This window comes from Schistocerca cancellata, chromosome 6 (assembly GCF_023864275.1).
Source record: "Schistocerca cancellata isolate TAMUIC-IGC-003103 chromosome 6, iqSchCanc2.1, whole genome shotgun sequence".
Taxonomy (NCBI): domain Eukaryota; kingdom Metazoa; phylum Arthropoda; class Insecta; order Orthoptera; family Acrididae; genus Schistocerca; species Schistocerca cancellata.
In genome coordinates, this window is record NC_064631.1 from 612259702 (window position 1) to 612284880 (window position 25179).

General features: G+C 39.6%; 1 protein-coding gene across 2 annotated transcripts in view; it reads left to right on the forward strand.

Annotated features, from left to right (window-relative positions):
* Positions 1–25179, forward strand: part of LOC126191154 (GPI ethanolamine phosphate transferase 1) — a 276012-nt gene that overhangs the window by 216148 nt on the left and 34685 nt on the right. For both annotated transcript variants that reach the window (XM_049931924.1, XM_049931925.1), the window contains exon 11: positions 16900–17111. In XM_049931924.1, the coding sequence (XP_049787881.1) occupies positions 16900–17111 (212 nt within the window). The remainder of the gene's footprint in view (positions 1–16899; positions 17112–25179) is intronic.

Genomic DNA, 25179 nt, shown 5'->3' on the forward strand with positions numbered 1-25179 from the left:
TCTACAACTTTTTGATTCTTCTGTAAATAATTCTTGTCAATATTTTACTACCATTTCACACCTGTCCTCACCTGCCTTCATTGGAATTGCAATTATTAAACTCTTCCTGAAGTCTTACAGTACTTCACATATGTCATATACCTTGCACATCAGATGGAATGATTTTTCCACTGCTGGTTTTCTCCTAGGATCTGATTAATTCTGAGGGGATATCATATTCTCTAGAGGTCTTGTTTGCAATTAGGTCTTTCAGTGCTCCATCAATTTCTTTTCACAGTGTCATATTTCCCACCTCATCTGCATTTACTTCCTCTTCTTTGTTACAATACTGTCCTCAAGTTAACTTCCTTTATGTAGACCATCTATATATTCCTTCCACCTTTCAGCTTTCTGTTCTTTGCTTAGTACTGGCTTGCCATCAGAGCTCTTGATATTCATACAGTTACTTCTCTTTTCTCCAAAGGTCTCTCTAATTTTCCCACTGTTTTCATGTTTCTGATAGTTATGCCTGCTTCTACAGCCTTGCATTGTCCTCTTGCCATTCCTGCCTGGTTATTTTGCACTTACAGTCAATCTCATTTGTAGAAGTCTGTAATCCCTTTTGCATGCTTCATTTGTACATTTTTATATTTTCTCCTGTGTGGTTAAATTTATCTGCTATATTGTCAAAGGATTTCTATGAGGCCTTTACTTTTTACCTCTGTGATCCTCTGCTGCATACACTATTTCATCTCTCAGAGTTACCGATGCATCTTCTATTATGTTCCTGTCCTCTGCCCAAGTGCAACATTGCCTAATGCTACCTTTGAAACTTTCAATGACCTTTGGTTCTTTCAATTTATTGAGGTCCCATCTCCTTGATTTCGTACCTTTCTTCAGTTTTAATCTGCATTTCATTTCATAACCACATCTGCCCCTGGAAATGTCTTCCAGTTTAAAATCTGATTTTTAAATCTTTGTCTTACCATCATATAACCAATCTGAAACCATCCAGTGTCCCAGGTGTCTTCCACATATGCAACCCTCTTTCAAAATTCTTAAACTAAATCCTATCAATGATTAAATCACGTGAATAATTTCTGTTACCTCATTGTAATTTCTTTCAATCCTTTTTTCTTCTGCAGAGCTAGTTGGCATATACATTTACATGAATATTGTGTTTGTTGACTTCATGTCCATCTCAGTTACAACGATTTGTTCACTATACTGTTTGTAAAAGCTTATCCGTGTTCCTGTTTTCTGATTCGTTATTAGGCATATTCTTACATTATACCTATCTGACTTTGTGTTGAACCATATACTGACCTGACCGGAAGCCATGTTCTTCCTGCCACTGCACTTCACTAATTCCTACTACATGTAACTGAAAGCTATCCATTTTCCTCTGTAAATTATCTAACCAGCCTATCTGATTAAGGAGTGTAACATTCCACCCTCTGCTGCCCCATAGAATGCCAGTTTTGTTTCACCTGCTGACGACATCTTCCTTTGTGGTCCCCTACCAGCGGTCTACTGTGGGCCTATTTTATCTCCAGGGTATTTTACCCAAGAGGATGCCATCATCGTTAAGCCAGATAAAATAATTGTGCAGTTCCTCATTGCTTACAGCCATTTGTAGTACCAACACAAAAAGGCTGTGTTGGCAGAATTACTTCGCCAGATCAGACAATCATCCAGACTGTTGTCATTGCAGATTTAGAAAGCGCTGTTGCATCTCTTCTGGAATCATATGACGTTATGACCTCTCCATGGACGCCCTTCCAATGGGATTGTGTGCACAGTACTGTGTTTATATTGTAGAGGAAATTTATTTGCAGTTGGAAAAATGAACCACTTTCACCTGTGTATTAGAATGACTACAATGAAAATTTGTGCCATACTGGGACTCGAATCCAAATTTCTTGCTTTATGTGAGCAGTCACCTTAAAATCTTCAGCTATCCATGCACAAATAATGGCCAGACACAAACTTCCATAAGTCGTCAGTCTTGTGTCAAACCTGCTCTCAAATGGTATGTATATTCCTGTCCAGGAGTGACATATTAGGGCCTGGTATTGGTGAATAAATACAATATAGCAGTTCCTCTGTTATTAAGAAGTACAATGCAGTGTTCCTTTGGACATGCATGCATTTTGCCATTTCGTATATACTGTAGAGGCAAGCAAGGCCCTAATTCCTCAAGGACCATGGTTTATGGAGGAAGAGGGATCACTCAGTGAAAAATAATATGAGAAGTCCTGGCAGCAGGCAGCAGTCTTGCTGCTAACAATATAAGGAGATGTCCAAAGACACTGCATCCAGTTGAGTCAAAAGCTAATCATTCTCCAAATCAGACCGTATTTGTTAAAAGGCCTCAATGTTTAAATAATTTTGGGAGTTGCTTGAGCTATGAAATTTGAGGACCCAGCCATCAATCCTTCTGGTTGTAGGAGTAACTTGTGGCCCATCTGGGTGGGAGAAATTGTTTCAAAGTGTTACTGGTTTCTGGTGTCTAGTTAGTGATTCACAGTGACTGATAAGCTTATTGTTGTACTACAGAAGATGACAAGAATTTGCTGATATGTTGCAATGCACAAGTGTGGTTTTCTGTCCAGTTTTTAGAGGTTTTCTGCATGAATGTTGTAGCTCAATGGGTGCACATATGATCATAGGTAGAGGCCTCGTATTAGACTGAAGCTTTTAGGTAGTTGCAGAGGTCTTAAAAGTGTATTGACTGATCTACGTAACTGGACCTTGGAATCTTTCTCAAGGCAATTTGATTCATTCTAGTGTGGGATTAGTGCCAGTTTTTATCCTGAGACCTCTGCCTTTCACAGGCAAGTGCTCTACTGACTGAACTATCCAAGCATGACTTATGACTGACCCTCACAGCTTTACTACCCCAAGCAATGGCATATGTTTAAAAATGTATGGATTATTGCAGGGGTCTATGTGAGAAGATGGTTGGTTCATACATGCCATACGTAACAGACCACAGTATGATATCAGCTCCATAGTCTTGACAACTTGTTGTGTTATTCCAAGTTCTGTAAGGCCAGTCGTCATCAAATTTGAAACAATAAAGTTCATGAAGACTGAACGGTCTGGTCACATATCAGTGTTGGCATGCTGCTTTATGGATTTATAGTGAATTATGTAGTGGCAGGAACATAGTAATAATGCCAAAATGTGCAATCTCTGTGTTTCTTCGTGTAGTAAACAGGAGGAGGAGCCAACAATATTGTGAAAAGGAAAGTTGCTACTCACCATATGAGCCGCAGATAGGCACAACAAAAAGACTGTCACAAATATAGCTTTCGGCCCATAAGGCTTTCATAAGAATTAGACAGGAAACACACACATACAAACTCACACACACACATGACTGTGGTCTCAGGCAACTGTGACCAACAGTGAGCAGTATCACTGGTGCATGATGGGAGTGGCGACTGGGTGGGGTTTAAGGAGGCAGCTTGGGCAGGAGGGGGAGGGATAGTAGGGTAGGTGTAGCAGACAGTGACGTGCTGTTAGGGAGCACGGAGGGACGAAGTGGAAAGAGGGTAGGGCAGCTATGTGCAGCTGGGAGATTAGACAGAGGGGGCGGAGTGGTGGGGAAGGAGGATAGTGGAAAATGAGAGAAGTTAAAAGACTGGGTGCAATGAAGGAATGAGGGCTGTGTAGTGCTGGAATGGGAACAGAGAAGGGGCTGGATGGGAGAGGACAATTACTAATGAAGGTTGAGGCCGGGAGGGTTACGGGAACATAGGATATATTGCAGGGAAATTACCCAACTGTACAATTCAGAAAAACTGGTGTTGGTGGGAAGGATCCATATGGCACAGCTGTGAAGCAGTCATTGAAATGAAGGATGTCATGTTTGGCAGCATGCTCAGCAACAAGGTGGTCCACTTGTTTCTTGACCATAGTTTGTCAGTGGAAATTCATGTGGACAGACAGCTTGTTTGTTGTCAAGCCCACATAGTATGCAGCACAGTGGTTGCAGCTTAGCTTGTAGATCACATGACTGGTTTCACAGGTAGTCCTGCCTTTGATGGGATAGGTGATGTTTGTGACTGGACTGTAGTAGGTGGTGGTGGGAGTATGTATAGGACAGGTTTGTGAAGGCTTCAATGAGACCCTCAGTATATTTTGAGAGGGACCACTCGTCACTGCAGATGAGGTGGAGGTCAACATCTAGGAAGGTTTCTTGTTGGGTTGAGTAGGAACAGGTGAAGCAAATAGAGGAGTAGTTGAGGTTCTGCAGCAAAGTGGATAGGGTGTCCTCACCCTCAATCGAAATCGCAAAGATGTTATCAGTGAATCTGAACCAGGTGAGGGGTTTAGGATTCTGGCTGTTTAGGAAGGATCTCTCTAGATGGCCCATGAATACATTAGCATAGGATTGTGCCATGCAGGTGCCCATAGTCATACCCCTGTTTGTTTGTAGGTAATGCCTTCAAAGGAGAAGTAATTGTGGGTGAGGATGTAGTTGGTCACGGTGACTAGGCTGGAGATAGTTGGTTTGGAATCTGTCGGACTTTAGGAAAGGTAATGTTCAGTAACGGTAAGGCGATGAGCATTTGGGATTTTAGTGTAAAGGGAGGTGGCATCAGTAGTGATGATCAGGGCAACGTGTGTTAAGGGAACATGAACTTTGGAGAGTCAGTAGAGGAAATGGTTGGTAATTTTTGTATAGGAGGGTAAGTTCTGGGTAATAGGTTCAAGGTTTTGGTCTACTAGGGCAGAGATTCTCTCAGTGCGGGCACAATAACCAGCCACAATGGGGCATCCCAGGTGGTTGGGTTTATGGATTTTAGGAAGCATGGAAGGGATGAGTAGAGAGATGGACTTCAGGGAGAGGTTCTTTCTCAGTTCTATCCCAGTTTGACCCACTAATTCCACCTCATTCAGTTACATCTGCCATACCCCTTCTTCATACTTATCCATCCCGCTACCTACAGTAAAATATATTTGTATATTACTTATATCGTTTTTCATCTCATTGTGACTTCTCACCAATTTTAGTGAGTATTCACCTGTTACTATCGTTGACGCCCACAGATTTCAAATTGTTTCCACCTGTTGCCTCCGTTTCATCCTTCTCATGATTTTTCACATATACTTGGGTGTCTTTTTGGGTATTTTTTTGGACATAATTCTGTGTTGCTCACATATTTTTTCACATTTTGTCCACCACCATAGATCCTTGCTCCTTCCATCTGCGTCAATACAGAAAAGTTTCCTTATCCCTAGACAGAGCCCAGTCCCACATACTGTTCCTGCATTGTTGCGCCCCTCACGGAATCCCCCCAAATGGCCTTACCATCAAATTACCCATTTCCGGCCGCCATTCCTCCTTCCACAATGACCTCTATCTGTTTGGATTCCACTAGTCTTTAGCCTTCACAAACATAGTCCTACACAACCATATCAACCAAACCCAAACCACCTTGCAGTATCTTCTCTCCATCTGCAAAATTCTCCTGCAATGCAATCCCAAATACCTGGAACCCATAACACACATTGAAACTCTTGCCCTCTATGGACTAGAGCAACATGCACAAAGACGCCTCAAAAAGTTCTCCATCCTGCTCACTTCCTACTCCCGCCTTCAAGTACCACTGACCACCCCCTCCACAACAACCTCCAAACCTCCTCCACGTCCCCTCGTAGCTGACAAACCCCGTCTCGCAGACCTACTACATTTACCCCACCCTCCAAAACTCCCTCCCACCACCACACACAATCTAGAACCTAAACAGATACAAAACATAGTAGTCTTTAACCTTTCTTCCAGAAGCCTTGGCCCCACAGAAATATCAGTCCTTTCCAAAGGCCTCACTTTTTGCCCCACTCCCAAATTAAATCATGCAGAACTTGTTAAAGACCTTCTCTCCTTCTCCTGGTCCCTACAGTGGAAACACTTTTTTGCCACCAACCCTACCCATCAGACTTGACCAAAGACCAATGTTGAACCCCACCTAACTCAGTTCAGTCCTCCGTCCAACCGTCATCCACCCCCCCCCCCCCCCCTGCACCCAAATCACCCGCTCTTAATCTTCCAGAATTTCTTAACCTCAAACCTTGCCTCACCATCATTCCCCAAATCTTTCACCGTGCAGATTAACCTTACAACTGCAGAAAGAACCACAGTCCACTATCTTAAAACTGATCCTGATCATATAATCCTACCTGTGGATAGAGGCTCCACCACTATTGTTTTGAAGCGCAAGGACTATCTGCAGAAGGACTCAGTCATCTGTCAGATACATCCACCTACAAATCTTGCCACAGTGACCCCATTCCAGAAATCCAGCAGGATCTTCAGTCAGTCCTCAAATCCTTAGGCCCTTCCCAGAAGCTCTCTCAGGAGTCCTTCTCTCTACTCACCCCTACCATTCCTCACACTCCCACCTTCTACATGCTTCCTAAAATCCATAAACCCAACTGCCCAGGATGCCCCATTGTGGCCGGTTACTGTGCCCCCACTGAGAGAATCTCTGCTCTCGTAGACCAACACCTTGAACCTAATATCTGGAACTTACCCTCCTATATAAAAGATGACAACCATTTCTTCCACCAACTCTCCACAGTTCCTGTCCCTTTACCACACGGTGCCCGGCTCATCACTATTGATGACACCTCCCTTTACACTAAGATCCTTAATGCCCAGGGCTTTACCACTATTGAACACTACCTTTCCCAATGCCCGACAGATTCCAAACCAACTACCTCCTTCCTATTTGCTATGACCAACTATTTCCACACCCACAGTACTTCTCTTATGAAGGCATTACCTACAAACAATCAGTAAATATGGTTACATTCACAGCTTTTGTTTACTGTAAAGAAAATGATCATAGGAAATAATAACACTTCATTCAAACTGAAACTAAACTTGCAGTTATTTTAAGGTAATTATCTTTTTAGCAGTTTGATGCGTGGAGCACAGAAACACACAACAGAAGACAGGATTCACACTAGCTTTGCTACTTAAATGCCGTTTTGTGTTGTGTGTTGAAAGCAGAGAACAATGTTTTCTGCTTTGTGTTCCTGTGCCACATGCATCGATCTGCTGTAGGTGAGGGTTACCATTCCTTTACTTTATGTATAGCTCCATCCATAAATTTCCATTAGTGCTATAATTATCTTTTTACCACTACATAAACCTAGTATTCTCATAAAATTGTACATTTCAATGTTTTCCTTCTATGTGGATAATATTTTTCATTTGATAATTAATGTAATACCAGTCCAGCTTTAATGGGAGATTTTGTGGATCTTTCTGTTTAAATCCATTATTCATATGACCATTGTTATCATCCATGATCCATGGATCTTGCCGTTGGTGAGGAGGCTTGCATGCCTCAGCGATACAGGTAGCCGTACTGTAGGTGAAACTACAACGGAGGGTATCTGTTGAGAGGCCAGACAAATGTATGGTTCCTGAAGAGGGGCAGCAGCCTTTTCAGTAGTTTCAGGGGCAACAGTCTGGATTATTGACTGATCTGGCCTTGCAACACTAACCAAAACGGCCTTTTGCACTGGTACTGCGAACGGTTGAAAGCAAGGGGAAACTACAGCCATAATTTTTCCTGAGGGCATGCAGCTTTACTGTATGGTTAATGGTGATGGCGTCCTCTTGAGTAAAATATTCCGGAGGTAAAATAGTCCCCCATTCGGATCTCCCGGCGGGGACTACTCAAGAGGACGTCTTTATCCGGAGAAAGAAAATTGGTGTTCTACGGATCAGGGCGTGGAATGTCAGATCCCTTAATCAGGCAGGTACGTTAGAAAATTTAAAAAGGGAAATGGATAGGTTAAAGTTAGATATAGTGGGAATTAGTGAAGTTCAGTGGCAGGAGGAACAAGACTTTTGGTCAGGCGAATACAGGGTTATAAATACAAAATCAAATAGGGGTAATGCTGGAGTAGGTTTAATAATGAATAGGAAAATAGGAATGCAGGTAAGCTACTACAATCAGAATAGTGAACGCATTATTGTGGCCAATATAGACACAAAGCCCATGCCACCTACAGTAGTACAAGTTTATATGCCAACTAGCTCTGCAGATGACGAAGAAATTGAAGAAATGTATGATGAAATAAAAGATATTGTTCAGGTAGTGAAGGGAGATGAAAATTTAATAGTCATGTGTGACTGGAATTCGGTAGTAGGAAAAGGGAGAGAAGGAAACGTAGTAGGTGAATTTGGATTGGGGGTAAGAAATGAAAGAGGAAGCCGCCTGGTAGAATTTTGCACAGAGCACAACTTAATCATAGCTAACACTTGGTTCAAGAATCATAAAAGAAGGTTGTATACATGGAAGAAGCCTGGAGATACTGACAGGTTTCAGATAGATTATATAATGGTAAGGCAGAGATTTAGAAGCCAGATTTTAAATTGTAAGACATTTCCAGAGGCAGATGTGGTCTCTGACCACAATCTATTGGTTATGAACTGTAGATTAAAACTGAAGAAACTGCGAAAAGGTGGGAATTTAAGGAGATGGGACCTGGATAAACTGACTAAACCAGAGGTTGTACAGAGTTTCAGGGAGAGCATAAGGGAACAATTGTCACAAATGGGGGAAAGAAATGCAGTAGATGAAGAATGGGTAGCTTTGAGGGATGAAGTAGTGAAGGGAGCAGAGGATCAAGTAGGTAAAAAGACGAGGGCCGCTAGAAATCCTTGGATAACAGAAGAAATATTGAATTTAATTGATGAAAGGAGAAAATATAAAAATGCAGTAAATGAAGCAGGCAAAAAGGAATACAAACGTCTCAAAAATGAGATAGACAGGAAGTGCAAAATGGCTAAGCAGGGATGGCTAGAGGACAAATGTAAGGATGTAGAGGCTTATCCCACTAGGGGTAAGATATGTACTGCCGACAGGAAAATTAAAAAGACCTTTTGAGAAAACAGAACCATTTGTACGAATATCAAGAGCTCAGATGGAAAACCAGTTCTAAGCAAAGAAAGGAAAGCAGAAAGATGGAAGTGGTATATAGAGGGTCTATACAAGGGCGATGTATTTGAGGACAATATTATGGAAATGGAAGAGGATGTAGATGAAGATGAAATGGGAGATGTGATACTGCGTGAAGAGTTTGACAGAGCACTGAAAGACCTAAGTCGAAACAAGGACCTGGGTGTAGACAAAATTCCATTAGAACTACTGACAGCCTTGGGAGAGCCTGTCCTGACAAAACTCTACCATGTGGTGAGCAAGATGTATGAGACAGGTGAAATACCCTCAGACTTTAAGAAGAATATAATAATTCCAGTCCCAAAGAAAGCAGGTGTTGACAGATGTGAAAATTACCGAACTATCAGTTTAATAAGTCGCAGCTGCAAAATACTAACGCGAATTCTTTACAGACGAATGGAAAAACTAGTAAAAGCTGACCTCGGGGAAGATCAGTTTGGATTCCGTAGTAATATGGGAACACGTGAGGCAATACTGACCTTATGACTTATCTTGGAAGCTAGATTTTGGAAAGGCAAACCTACGTTTCTAGCATTTGTAGACTTAGAGAAAGCTTTTGACAATGTTGACTGGAATACTCTTTTTCAAATTCTGAAGTTGGCAGGGGTAAAATACAGGGAGCGAAAGGCTATTTACAATTTGTATAGAAACCAAATGGCAGTTATAAGAGTTGAGGGGCATAAAAGGTAAGCAGTGGTTGGGAAGGGAGTGAGACCAGGTTGTAGCCTCTCCTCAATGTTATTCAATCTGTATATTGAACTAGCAGTGAAGGAAACAAAAGAAAAATTCGGAGTAGGTATTAAAATCCATTGAGAAGAAATAAAAACTTTGATTTTCGCCGATGACATTGTAATTCTGTCAGAGACAGTAAAGGACTTGGAAGAGCAGTTGAATGGAATGGATAGCGTCTTGAAAGGAGGATATAAGATGAACATCAACAAAAGCAAAACGAGGATAATGGAATGTAGTCGAATTAAGTTGGGTGATGCTGAGGGTATTAGATTAGGAAATGAGACACTTAAAGTAGTAAAGGAGTTTTGCTAATTGGGAAGTAAAATAACTGATGATGGTTGAAGTAGAGAGGATATAAAATGTAGACTGGCAATGGGAAGGAAAGTGTTTCTGAAGAAGAGAAATTTGTTAAAATCGAGCATAGATTGAAGTGTCAGGAAGTCGTTTCTGAAAGTATTTGTATGGAGTGTAGCGATGTATGGAAGTGAAACGTGGACGATAAGTAGCTTAGACAAGAAGAGAATAGTAGCTTTCGAAATGTGGTGCTACAGAAGAATGCTGAAGATTAGATGGGTAGATCACATAACTAATGAGGAGGTATTGAATAGGATTGGGGAAAAGAAAAGTTTGTGGCACAACTTGACTAGGAGAAGGGATCGATTGGTAGGGCATGTCCTGAGGCATCAAGGGATCACCAATTTAGTATTAGAGGGCAGCGTGGAGGGTAAAAATCGTAGAGGGAGACCAAGAGATGAATACACCAAACAGATTCAGAAGAATGTAGGTTGCAGTAGGTACTGGGAGATGAACAAGCTTGCACAGGATAGAGTAGCATGGAGAGCTGCGTCAAACCAGTCTCAGGACTGAAGACCACAACAACAACAACAACAATTAGGGTTACGACTATGGGCACTTGCATGGCACAATCCTATGCCAATGTATTCATGAGCCTTCTAGAGGTATCCTTCATAAACAGCCAGAATCCTAAACCCCTCACCTGGTTCGGATTCATTGATGAAAAGTTTGCGTTTGCGATTGAGGGTGAGGGCACCCTACCCAAACTGCCCCAAAACCTCAACTTCTCCTCCATTTGCTTCACCTGTTCCTACTCAACCCAACAAGAAACCTTCCTAGATGTTGACCACCACTTCATCTGCAGTGACGAGTGGTCCATCTCGAAACATACTGAGGGTCTCATTGAAGCCTTCACAAACTGTAATCATCCTCCCAACCTTGTACAAAACTCAGATCTCCCGTGCCTTATCTTTCCTATCTCTCACCAATCTTCCACCGTCTGGCCACAGAGAAGCATTCCCCTCATGACCCAGTACCACCCATGACTGGAGCAACTGAATTACATTCTCTGCCAGGATTTCGACTACCTCTTGTCATACCCTGACATGAGATATGTCCTGCCCACTATCCTTCCCACCCCTCCTACAGTGGTATTCCAATGTCCACTGAAACTACACAATATATTCATCCATCCCTACACAACCCCTGCTCCCAACCTGTTACTTATGGCTCATCCCCCTGTAATAGACATAGATGAAAGACCTGTCCTATACATGATCCCATCACCACCTACTCCAGTCCAGTCACAAACATCACCTATCCCATCAAAGGCAGGTCTATCTGTAAAACTAGTCATGTGATCTACAACCTAAACTGGAACCACTGTGCTGCATTCTATGTGAGCTTGACAACCAACAAGCTGTCTGTCCACATGAATGACCACCAAAAACTGTGGCCAAGAAACAAGTGGACCACCCTATTGCTGAGCATGCTGCCAAACGTGACATCCTTCATTTCAGTGACTGCTTCACAGCCTGTGCCATGCGTATCTTTACCACCAACACCAGCTTTTCTGAACTGCACAGGTGGGAACTTTCCTGCAATATATCTTACGTTCCGGAAACCCTCCTGGCCTCAACCTTTGTTAGTCATTGTCCTCTCCCATCTAGCCCCTTCTCTGTTCCCATTCCAGCACTACACAGCCCTCATTCCTCCATTGCACCCAGTCTTTTTACTTCTCTCTTTTTCCACTGTCCCCCCTCCCCTCCTCTCCACTCCCTCTGTCTAACCTCCGGACTACACATAGCTGCCCTACTCTTTTTCCATGTTCGTGCCTCCACGCTCCCCAACAGCACATCACTGTCGACCATGCCTAACCTACTATCCCTTCCCCTCCCCACCCCAGCCTCCTCCTTACCCCCACCCAGTCACCACTCCCATCATGCACCAGTTTTGGTGCTCGCAGTGTGGCCTTAGTTGCCTGAGATTGCAGTCATGTGTGTGTGATATGCATTTGCGTGAGTGCGTATGGGTGCGTGTTTGCCATCTAAATCTGACAAAGGCCTTATGGGCTGAAAGCTATAATTGTGACAGTCTTTTTATTGCCCCTATCTGCAACTCTGCTTCTCTTCTATATGGTGAGTAGCAACTTTTCTTTTCACAATACTGTTACATTCCATCCTGGATTTTCCATTGCTTGAAGTAGGAGTCAAGTAATGTCAGAAATAGTGATTAAGTGAAATTTCAAATCAAAGAGATGAATATATATCTTTTTACTGCAACTACTCTGCAGTATTCTTCCAACTTTGGATACAAATATATTGTGTAGGGGATAGCATCTTAGACACAAACTAACAGATATCTCACATTTTGCAAGCTACATGTGCCTCTTGGATCATTCTTAATGGCAAGTACCTGGAGTAGCTCAATCTTAATGGCTGAATTCAGGTTTGGTAAACACAGAGCTCATGAGGTGGAGGCTGATCAGCACTACCAGTCCTCTATAAGCTATAGTGTTTCATTTGCATTAGCTGTGGATTACCTAATACAGATTTATAATATAATAAGGATAGATAAAAAAAAGCTACTCGCCAAGGTATGGATGTGTGTGAGCTGTTTGAGCCAGTGGTGCCTTCTTCTGGCAGAAGGATTGAAAGGAAAGAAAGAAGGATGAAGAAAAAGGACTGGCAAGGTTTAAGGAATGGGGAGAGTTATGGGTAAGTTCCCCAGAACCCTGAATCAGGGGAGTCTTACTGGATGGCATGAAGAGGAAAAAGTGATTGTTGGTGCCTGTACTGAGCAAGATCTGAAAACCTGAGAACTTGAAGATGGAAGAAAGGGTAATAAGCAAGACAGAAATTACTGTAAAAACTTTGTGCCTGATTCGATAAGAATGGACAGCTAAATGCGTTATACATGGGGAAAAATAGACAGGTTGAAAATAAAAAATATAGAGAAGGAATAGTTATGGAAAAGAAATGCTGAGATCACAGAAATTAATGTAAATTTAGGCCAGGTGGATGGCAAGAACCAAGCACATATTTTAATGTCAGTTCCCATCTATGGAATACTGATGAACTGGTGTCAGGAGGGAAAATCCAGATGGCACATGTGGTGGTACAGGCACTGAGGTCACGACTGTCATGTTTCAGAGTATGCCTTACAATGGGAAATTGTGTGTTGCTAGTATACACCCTCTGCCTATGTCCATTCATCTTAACTAATAATTTAGTGGTAGTCACACCAATGTAGAAGGCTGAGCAGTGTTTACGTAATTGCTAGAGTATGACAATGGTCATTTCACAGGTGACTCTCCCTTTGATGGTATAAGTTTAGTCAGTTACAGGGGCTGTATAGGTGGTGGTAAGAGTTTGAATTGGACAAGTCCTACAGAGGGGATGGTCATAGGGGTAGGAGCCATAGGGTAGGGAAATGGGTGCAGAAGGAGCACAGAGTCTGACCAGGACATTGCAGAGATAGGGGGCTTATGCAAAGCTATTCTAGGTGTGCAGGCAGAATGTCAGACAGAATGAGCATGGTTTTAGGGAGTCATAGCCTTGTTGAAGTAGCTGATTTATACATTCAAGACCAGACTGGCAGTGAGTGACAAGAGTTGTACATCTAAGCTGTGTTGTGAAAGGATCAACACTACCAGGATTGGATGCGATAGCCCAGGAATTCTGCTTTCAGTGTAGGCTGGTGGGATAATTGTGTAGAGAAAGGCTCAGATGAGAATGGTGGTGTGCTGCTGTAAAGAGTCTGCATCTGAACAAATATGTTTATCTCAAGTTCCCCAGGCTGTATGGGAGGGAACATTTGACATGAAAGGAATGCCAGCTGTCAAAATGTAAGTACTGTTGTTTGTTCATGGGTTTAAGGTGAAAAAAATGTTTCAGCTGACCCTCAGTGAGGATGAGGTCAACATCAGGGAAAGTGGTATGAGATTCAGAATGGGATCATGTGAAATTTAATTGGGAGAATGTGTTTAGAGATTTCAAAAATTTCAATGGATCAGCCTCACCCTGAGTCCATATGGCAAAGATGTCATCAGTGTATCTAAACCAGTCCAGAAGCTGAAGGTATATGGATCCCTGGAAGACCCATGAAAGGTTGGTGTAAGAAGGAGCCATCATGGCTCCCAAGGCTGTATCCCGGATCTGTTTGTTTGCCTGCCCCTCAAAGGTAAAGCATTTGGTCGGAAGTATAGTGTTGATTAAAGTGAGCAGGAAAATTGTCATAGGTTTGGGATCAGGTGGACACTGGCTGAAGTAATGTTGAGCAGTAGGCAGGCCATGTGCATTGGTAATATTGATATACAAGGAGGTGTCATCAGTAAGGAGGTGACATCAGTAGTGACAAGCGATGCATGTTGTGGGAGTGGTACAGACACAACCCTTTATTTTTAAAAGAAATAATTGAAGACAATGTTGAAAGGTATATACTAATGGGGTGGATAGCAGTTCACCTAAAACAGTAATTAGCAGGCAACCTATGGGGTACCTTAATGAATTTTCACTGTGTAGTCAAGTGTGTATTGATTTGAAACTTTCTAGCAGATTAAGACCGTGTGTGGGCAAGTGCTCTACAGGCTGAACTAACAAAGCACAGTTCATGACTCACCCTTGCAGACCAACTGTGCCAGTATTCTACCTGCTACCTTCCAAATGTCCTTTTTCTGGGAACGCCAGTGTTGCAGTGTATGTTGGATAATTCAGTCAGTAGAGCAATTGTCCATGAAAGGCAAAGTTCCCAGGTACGAGTTCTGGTCTGGCACCCAGTCTTAATCTGTTGGAAAGCTTCATATGGGCTGCCTGTCACGATTTATTTATTTCATGTTTCGTCAGATAAGCTTGAATTTTCTTGAATCAACCTAGCTGCTCATGAAATGAGAATAATTTCCAGTTCTTCTCCCAAAAACACTGTAAGTAGGATGGATGTATCATTGTGGAGCAGTAACACCCACTCAATGCAAAAGGGTTTCAGGGACCCCATCATAAGCCTGTAATTCTCCCGACTTCCACTACAACTACTCCTTTATTCCAGACGGGGGATACTGTGAATAAGAAGTTCATTAACAGGATCAGCCTTTGCGACTAACAGTTGGTTTTATTGTTCATGTATCTTGTTCTTCTTTATAAGCAAACAAGTTGCACATTTCTGTATCCCATAACATTTAAATAAATTTCCAATCTCATCAGTCCTTCTGCTTTCTCAGATCACAAATCGTAAGCCATTTTTTCAATCATGAAATTTTCATTTCCATAAAATCTTGAATGACTCAGCACACCTACATATCTTAAGTTCAGTTCATGGTTGCTACCAGAAACAAATTCTCATTCATTTGACCACTTAAAAATTACTCACACAGAATTCATTGTTGAGTCGAAAGAGGCAGTTTTTTGCAAAGAGGCTCAAATGTGTACATTGATAGCCATGCAAGCTGCAACAACAATAACCTTACAACCTTCAGCTCAGAAAATAATTCCTATAAGTGAGAGGAACAAGAAACAAATTCCATATTATCTGATCCCTTGTGCTAAGGAGCCTGTGGCCAGATAGATAATCTGTACCACTCTCCACTTTGCCCTGCCCCTCTCTCATCCCAGCCTCCCCCCCCCCCCCCCCCCCCCAATCCCCCCACACTGCTGCCAGTGAACCAGTTTACCAAGAGGCTCTCACTGATCTCATCATGTTGTTCTGTCACCCTTTCCTGCTCTGTGGGGAATTTGATAAACATTATGTGCTTTGGGCTCTGCAATACCTGCCCCAGGTTTCAGCTGTTGAGAGCCTCTTGTCCGTAGAAAATACTTTTCTTCTGAGCAGAATACAGAGCACACCCTTTAGCGTGGCTGTAAGATCATCCTCTGCTGCTGATCTTTCATTGTGGTCTCCATCCTGCCCACATACTTCTCAGTGGGAAATCATCAGTGATCTACAATTCAGTGACCATTTCATAATCTGGATACCATTGCCAGAAAGAACAGCACCTGAAAAAAATCCAGCCAGATGGATGCTCATGTAGGGAAACTGGATGTTGTCCAGTCAACTGGCCATGTTTGAACATGTTTGAATGTTTGAACATGTTTGAATCTTCTGGAATTGGTGAATAATGTCACCAGCATGACTCAAAATTGTGCTGATGGGTCATTGCTGAAACTGTAGTTTTAAGTTACATCTGGTAAGTTATTTGAGGTAATAAAAAGACTATAAATAATTAGCTTCTCTCTTTCATATTCTGTTGAAATAACCCCCATGGGCTAATGAAACCACGAATACATGTGTTCATAAGCTAAAGTAGTTGTCTAAGATAATATTTCGATTTGTCAGGACAGTTCACATTAGGGTGAAATCCAGGCTGTGGCAGTGGTAGTGTATTAATTTATTTTGTTTTAAAGGGGTAAAATAGTTACTTTCCAGATTCTGTTTTACAGTTTGTGTTGTAGTAAGTAGCATTGTGGGTTGGTACCTTGCTGTTGTTTTGGTAATAATAGAAATTTATTGTTCTTTATTAAAAAATACAATAATTGCCCTTCATTAAATTGTATGAGGCAGTCACATCCTTTATAGTTATTTTAGTTTTGTTCTTGTATTATCCCTGTTCTTTTGCAAAAAAAAAAAAGTCTTAAAACGTTTGACCAAATTTACAGTATCTTACAGGTTGTGTTACACTATGAATGTGTGGGTGAGTAAGATAAGTAGACTGTTACAATTTTAAACAAGACTGTATTTTCCCATTTTTTAATGTTTTAGAACTGTTGACCAAATATTTAATTATTTTACTATTACTATTATTTTACTAAGGGCCATGAAACCTCAAAGACAGACAACTTATTCTCAATATATTCTGTAGCTTAATGCTCTTCACAATTCAGTAACAATTTTCTTTGAGATTCATTTGTTTCAGGCTTTTGTCTGGTGTCTTGTGGGTGCTGTTTGGTGTATGCAGCACATTTTACTTCAAATCTCATAGTGAGAAGTCTACCAGGAACTTCGTTTATTTGTTCCTCCTGTTGCTTTTGACTGCAACTGTATGGAATATTCACCACATATCATCTAGCCTTGGAGAAAAAACTGGTTTACCAGTTTTTAATCAAGCTATATCATGGCTATTGTTCAGTAAGTAAAGATTATAGTTTTTAAATGTGTTTCTGTTGTTAGTTGTAACCAAACCTGTCAAAAGATTCTCAAAAATCAGTAGTAAACATTATGTTGTGCAGAAGTCATTGACATCTTTTGTCTATGCCTGTAATGAATATGAGGTAATTTTTGAAGTTGTTATCTATTTTTATTGTGTTGGAGCAAGTCAGCACTGCAAGAAAAGAGAAACAAATAATGGGTTTCATGCTTAAGGGGTTATCTCTGAAATGTTGATTCAGACCAATGGTGGACAAATACTCCCAACAACTATTAGCACTCTAAAAAGTCAGATTCAGAAGGCAAGCTCTCATGAAGTAGTGCAATTTGCATTGTCAGGCTGTATTTATGAGAGTTGAAGTCATCTCTACAGAAGACTAGTGGCATCACCATGGCCACAGTAAGTTGTAGGTTGAAGTGCTTCTTGATAAGATCTAGAGGGCAGGAGAGGTGAGGCTGTGTGAGATGAGATCTATTGCCATTATGCTCTGTTACATCATAAGTGGTTTGTTTGCAAATGACCTGTTAATGGACAATATTGGTTTTAAAAAGAGTGTGATTTGACTTAAACTGATTTGACTTTTAAACAGTGAGAATAAATCCTTTTGTTCTGGAATTTTATTTTATTTTCCTTATAAGTTTGTTTATCATCAGGCAGAAATACACTTTAAAAATTATATCCATGTTATTGTGTGATGTTCTGTAATTTATGTGAATGAGTCACTGAAGGTGACATAGCACACACTATTCGCAGTAGCCAACTGAAACGATGACTAAAGCAGTGTTGAAGAATCAAACTTTTGGTTGGAACAGTATTGACAATAATTCCATGACTTGATTTCAAACATATTGTGCATACTTCCATCAATTATTTCAGCATCAATTAATCTTCCCAGGAAATGTGAGTCCCCAGTAAAATATTTAGGGCATACAAAATGCTAACAGGATTATTTGTAGCTTAAAGAAACTTGAATCATGAAGACCACACCTACATCAGCTGATAATAATGGGCCTGCACAACCTTTACCTTTATGAGTCTATCCTGTTTGCAAGTCAGGGTCGTTAAAACAGGACTAGGGAATTGTGACAGAATAAATATGTCCATAGTCACAATACAAGGAACACCAGTTATATCTACATAACTCAGTCCTGAAAGGTATTGTATCATAGAAGGGTTTCACACATTACACTTAACTCGTTCAACAACCTACATACTTGATTGCTCTTATAACAGATGTGAATAAAAAATCCGTTAGAAATAAACGTAATTCATTTCCCATGGAACATTGTTTTTACTCAAAAAAATAATTCATGAATTATAAAACACAACATCTGAATGTTGAGATTCTAGTTATTGGTATTTTTTACTTTTTAAATTAGATTGTTTGTTAGTTGTAATTCCAAACTGAAATTTCTGATGATGACGATCATAACCGTAATAACACTAATCACCATCATCATAAATGCACCATGGAAGTGTGCTAAAGATGATTGGATCAAGAGTAGTTGCTTTCACTTTTGGACCAGCAAATTGTTGCACTACCTCTAACGAAAAGAAAACTTAATAAATGGTAACAGCACGACCATATTATATTTAAAAATTTAGAGTGATTATACTATAAGATAAAATGCCTTATTTAGTTGATTTATGGTTTATGGTGTTGCTAGGCCATCCAGCTTATTTGTGTTCAAATAAAACATCGCAGTATTGCTGGAATAACTTAATTTTTTTGGGAGAGTAGTAGTCTGCCAAAAGCCCAAAAATCCTCCAGAATATTTTTTGTGAATGAAGCCACCAAGCAGAATGACCAGCATTATCTGAACCAAAGCAAACAGACCTGCATCTCAGGCCATTGAGTTTTCATTATCCAGCCCATTAAAGAATAATTTTAAACACTATGGTACCTACAGCCAACACATTGTCCAATAATGATAATCAAAATTAGACATCTGAAGATAATTTTTTAGAACGTAATGGCTATTTTAAATGTTTTCAAAAAATGGTGGCATGTAATTGTTTAAGCAACACAAAATTAACCTGTTGTGTAGCTCCTTTTCTGTGGAACTGTAGGCACAATCATTTGCAGGGAATTGATTAAACCTATTTTCCACCTCCTGATAAGCCTAAAGAATACTGTGCTGGAATTTCTTGTGAGTATGGCAGTGACCATTTTTTACAATAGCAATTTAGAACCATCAGAAGTGACAGAGAATAGACTTACACAAAGCATAAAATTATGTTTGATGACACAAGGGGAGCTGTATGTGGGACAGTTATACCCTTAGCAGATTTTCTCTTTTGTCAGTACATACCACTACATATTCAGCATCACTAAAGGACCTCCTTCTTGAAGGGATTTGCTGAATATAATGAATGACTATATGCATCAGAGAGGCCATTTGTTGTGACAAAGTTACAATGAAAGATGTTGAGTTGTCTACATTCCTTAGAAAGCATTGATGCTACTGGAATCCCCTCACCTGCTCTACTACATTAACTTTTACATCCAGACTCGCCAAACCATCATGAAATGCATGGCAGAGGGTACCTCCCATTGCAAAACATATTAATTCGTGTTCCATTCACATATGGAGCCCAGGAATAATGACTGTTTAAATTCACCCCTGTGAACTGTAAGTTGTTTAAATTTGTGTTCTCAGTCCCTGAGAAAGCAGTATCCATCACAGATATAACTAGTTTCTAATGCCAGTAGCTTGTTTACTCCCTCCAGTCTCTATGGTTACAAAATGATAAATTGAAATTAATTTGCTGATTGCCAATTCTTTGACATCAGCTTGTTTAGATATAGATGTACTCCTTTTATAGACACATGAAAATTTGTTCCAGACCGGGACTCAAACCTGGATTTCCCACTCATCGCAAATGATTACCTTATTCCTTTTAAACCCATACCATTGTAACTGAAACCTTAATGAATAATTAATAAAATAAGTAGCCAATATAATTTGATTTGCGTCTCACCAGTGATCTTTTATGTAACTCCTTCCTCTTGATATTTCATTTCCATTCAAGTTAAATGTCAGGGATAAGACCTTAGATTGATCATTAACAGCTTCCTTCACAATACTTGATACAAAAGAATGACTAGTGCATAGAGCACATATTACAGTTACGATATGATACTCTTATAATCGTCGCTCAACCAGGGTACACTCCCAACACACACAATTACCATGGTTAATAACAATATCACGAAAAGGATAGATTGATGTTCACCATATAGAGGATATGCTGATGTGTTGTGCATTGACAAGAAGATTGATACAGTGTGATTCATAAGTCAGAGTGTGTGGTGCAGTTTGGAAGGCAACAGATAAAATGCAGGAAAGAAGGGAAAGGAAATGACAGACACTGACTAAAGTAATGCATTAGAAAATAATAACAAAGAAAAACAGCACTGGGTTGCAGGATGGAAGAAAAGTTGGTAGACAAAATCAAACAGTAGAAAATCCAGGATGGAATAATGAAAATATTATGAAAAGGATAGATTGCTGCACACCATATAGAGGAGAGTGAGTAGCAGTCTATGCTTTTCATAAAACTTTCATTATTTCATCCTGGATTTACCATGGTCAATAATTTTACATAGACATACTGAACTGTTGGATCACGCAAAAAAGTGATACTGTATATGGAACTATTTTCTTATACTTCAGCGGAGGCTCAAAATTTTGATGTGAATAAAATGAATAGCAAAATCTTTAAACAGATGGCTGCTGCCCATATTATAAGCAATGTTGAAACAACAGATAAAGTAAAATTATCAGTAGTGTTCTGAGAGAACCAGTTGATATTTATAATACCAATAATAATAATAATAATAATAATAATAATAATAATAATAATAATAATATAATAATAATCATATGCTGAAAACACTTAACTAAAAACTATTTGAATGATTTTTTGATTTTTTGGAAAAAGAAATAACATTTCTGAATTCCTTAAGTGTGTTAAATAAAGGGTAAAACAGAGAGAAAACTCGTGTGTTGCTAGTTTTTTTAAGAAAGCACATTTCCTAGATGTTGCATGTATGCAATATCACATGCAAAAATCAGTTGCCCGTCACTAAGCCACTCTATATTAAATGAGGAAACATCAGTTCTTTCTTTTTTTTCCCTAAGATTTTTATTAAAATCAACTTACATACTTAATCTGTCATCATTCTGACTTTTTGTGAATGTTTAATTAACACGTCTGAATTCTGATCAATGTTCTAGTAAGAGTAACTGCACTAAAAGTAATTTTTCAGCCACAGGTGGAAATTGGTGTGGCAGTTGGTCTACCCTCCTTTTGTCCAGATCATCTTACATTACAAAGACATTGCTCCACCTTAGTCCAGAACATTGCTTTGATGCTTTTAGGTTCACTATTCTTGATTCTTGGGTGATAGCTTGTGGGCACTGCCAATGGCTTTGCTATAATCGTCGTTGATTAGTGGCTTAAGGCAATGAGAAACATTTTCATTCTCAGTTCTTTGTGAGGTACTTGCAGACAAATGTGATAACTCAGCTGTTTCTGTTTCTTCTTGCCCTAGGAGATCATTTTTAGAACTGTTATAAGCAAGTAATTCATTCGAATTTGCTGTAGGATCATCATCACTGCAGCCATGAAAGTCACTTTTCTCATCATCACTTCCAGAAGGTAAAGCTAGTAACTGTCTTACATCTTCTGCAGCAGCAACTTTCTTCAAAACACCACTGTGATTAAATAATCAATTCGTAACTACCATAGTCACTGTACCACCCCATAAAGTAACATCCAACACAAAAACTGTCCACTGTATGAGAATATTTCACCAAAAATGGTGAATACCTCACTAATGCTGTGTGTTAGTATCCACGCAATGTTGCACATGTGCAACATACACAAATTGACATGTAAAACCTGAAGTTGAATGATTTTTCACTGTGTTTCTTGTTGACTATGGTTCTACATACCTGCCTTGGTTTTCTTCTGTTGTTCTCTGTCGTAATCTCATTTTTAATAAGGCAAACACAATGTGAAACTAAAGAAAATCCACACTCGACAATTTTCTCTGCATTCTGCCAATGAGATTACCAGAAGTGTGCAGTCCAGTCAACTACTGCATACCTGGTCCCATAGGTACTCTCTAAGAACTTCATTGCATCTGTGAAACTGGGGTTAGCGGTCGCTAAAGCCCCACCAGAGGAGCACAAAATAATTTTTCAATACATGTTGCTGATGTGCAACAGTATTGACTTCAGGGTTAAAGTAAGAGAGTAAAATTTCATTTCATATCTGTCTACAAAGTGTTCATGAAAGGGTAGTATTAGTTTCATATTAATAGTTTTAGTTTATGGCTTTAATGAGTCCAAAAAAGCTAACATTTAAAGACACTTGGTGATGAAAAAGGCTTCCAAATTCAATTTTAAGAAGAAAAAAAAGAGACTGCCATGGTACCAAATGGTTACTGCTAAGTGTAGTTGCTCTTCCAAACATCATCCCATTTGAACAAACCAGTTTGATCTTTACTTGTGGTTACACATACTTTTGGTATGTGGACTATTCACAGCTGTGTTTAAAAAGAATAGCTCTGTGTAGTCATAGGGTCGAGCTGTGCATGTCTGCTTTCATGCCCTGCAGCTAAATTACGGGAAATAACCTATAGCTGTGATCCTGCAGTTAAATAGTCTATGCATTGGCTAGAATTGCAGTTACCAAAATACACAGAATTACAGAATAAAAGTTAAATGAGTAATTTAATAACAACAACAGAGAATTGTGTTGAATAATGTTTATTCAAGAAAGGACATCCCAAATAAGTGAGTAGTAGTCTTATGACATTCAGTTAAAATAGACAGAAGTTACATTGAGAGCATTATGAAAATAGTAACAAACTCTCCAAACTAAATTGTAATCAAAGATATGTGCAAAATTAAGTCAATTTGATAATCACAATACACAGATATTCACCTGCTCAAAACTGTTCCGAGTTCAACATGATGATTTACAAATTATCATACATGATACAAAGAATAGTAACACATACTCAATCTCAGTACCATAATATGAGCGGAAAAAGTTAAAGAGTCCTATTCTGGAGCACATCAGACCTCTCGAAATATAAAGTCCCTTCAGAAGTTAAAGTATAGTAGCAGCCATTCACCACCCAGAATCAGTCACCTACATGATCAAATACCACTCAGTACCACAGGCAGGTCTGCCTCCTTCCAGAAATCACATCAAAGTGCCCAGAACTGCCCCCTTGAGCCCTTCACTCGAAAAAGTGTTCGTCTCCACATGACTCCCATACTGGTCCACTACTGTCTGATTTTCCATTGGCTGAAGGCTGTCTCCACCAAAAATACACCATTCTTAAGTTCTACAGACATGATTTACCTCAACTTGGCCATTTCCTAGACTAAACTATTATATTACAACAGCTTTTGAATAAAGAAATGCTATAAACATTTGGTCACACTCAGACAATTCACAATAAATATAAAGAAAGGTTTGTCCATAAATAAATAAGCCAGTATTCTTGCACAAGTTCTCTCATGATGAATGACAGCAAATTGTTATTAAATATTGTTTAAACAGCTATTTAGGCCTACTTGTCAGAAGTGTCTTATAGCATTCTTTTACAAGGACGGTGTCAGCAAGTTATCACACGTGAGTGACTTCTTCTTAAATTACCATGATTTTGTATTATCAGTAGTAATTAGTACTTAAATAAAGTTATTCGAAAAATAATAAACTGTTCATTAAATAAGTATGCAACTATGACAAAAGGTATGACGTATTCATGCTGTGTTTGTTCACTGTGTAATTGTAGAGTATATGATGTTTTGGCAAACATTTGCATAATGGGAAGATATAAAAAAATGTAATAAATAAAGGAATAAAATAGTTACAATTATGTAGCTTTCAGAGATAATAGCTATAGTGCAATGTTATCATGTGCTATATCATATGCTGAAATTGCATGGAGTATTTAAAATTTATTAATTTGGAGGTTCTTTGTGAATACCTTTATTCCCTGTGAATATTAACTTCTTTAGTTTTAAAGATACTCTAATATTGTTTTCCCATTTAATGTGCCTCATTTTTCTGAGATCACAGCAGCATTTGGATTTTCTTTAATACTTGACTGTGAATTATTATAGATTCTCAAAGAGCTTAAAAAGCGGTCTTTCAGCTCGTCTGCCACATTGCCATTTTTGGAGCATCTTCTTCACAAAGGCCATGCTAGTAATAGCCATTCAAATTCCCAGCTTTGGGATGTACTCATTTCTGATGAGCTGCTTGTCCTTGTGCCTGGGCTCACCCGTATCAGTTGCCTAGCTGGACCTACCGCAGCACACTCTGAGCCGTGGGCCCACTAACATTCAGCCATACAACAATTTTACTTCCCTCCATACTACTTCCAGGTGATCAAATCGCTCGCCTACATATGCCGTATAATTACAAGTTCTATTGAAAATGAAACCACATTTTTCCTTGCATTTGCAGTTGTGTGTCTAAAAAACTGATTCCATCTCAAACAAATAAATTTTTCAAGGAACATTCTGGTCGAAACAATATCAAAAAGTTCCTAAGAGGAACACATATTTCAGTCTCAACAGAAATCCACAATTCAGTGTAAATTTTCATGGAATCACTTTCACCACACTCACTTAACACGTTCTTGAGTTCTTGGCTATACTGTCATAACTGTTTTTTGTCTTGCTACACAGTAGTGGGACTCAACCTCCTCTGATACCTCTAGTGCTCTGGCTCAGCACAGCTTGTATTTTCTGGATATAAAAATGGGTCCAAATTAGCATCCAGTCCACTACTCACTCATTCGTCCTGTTCATCTGTCACATTCAGTCTAACATGAAATTCAAAAGAGAGTGCCTAGTTCAGATAAACAATTGTAAAAAAAATATTAAAAACTGCAAAAACATTACAGAAAGACTACATCATGAAACTGAATGCTCAACTGAGTACCTAAGTTCAGGAATTTATAAAATAAGGGATAGACAACAAATCACCTATAGTGGATCGTTGCATGGAGCACAG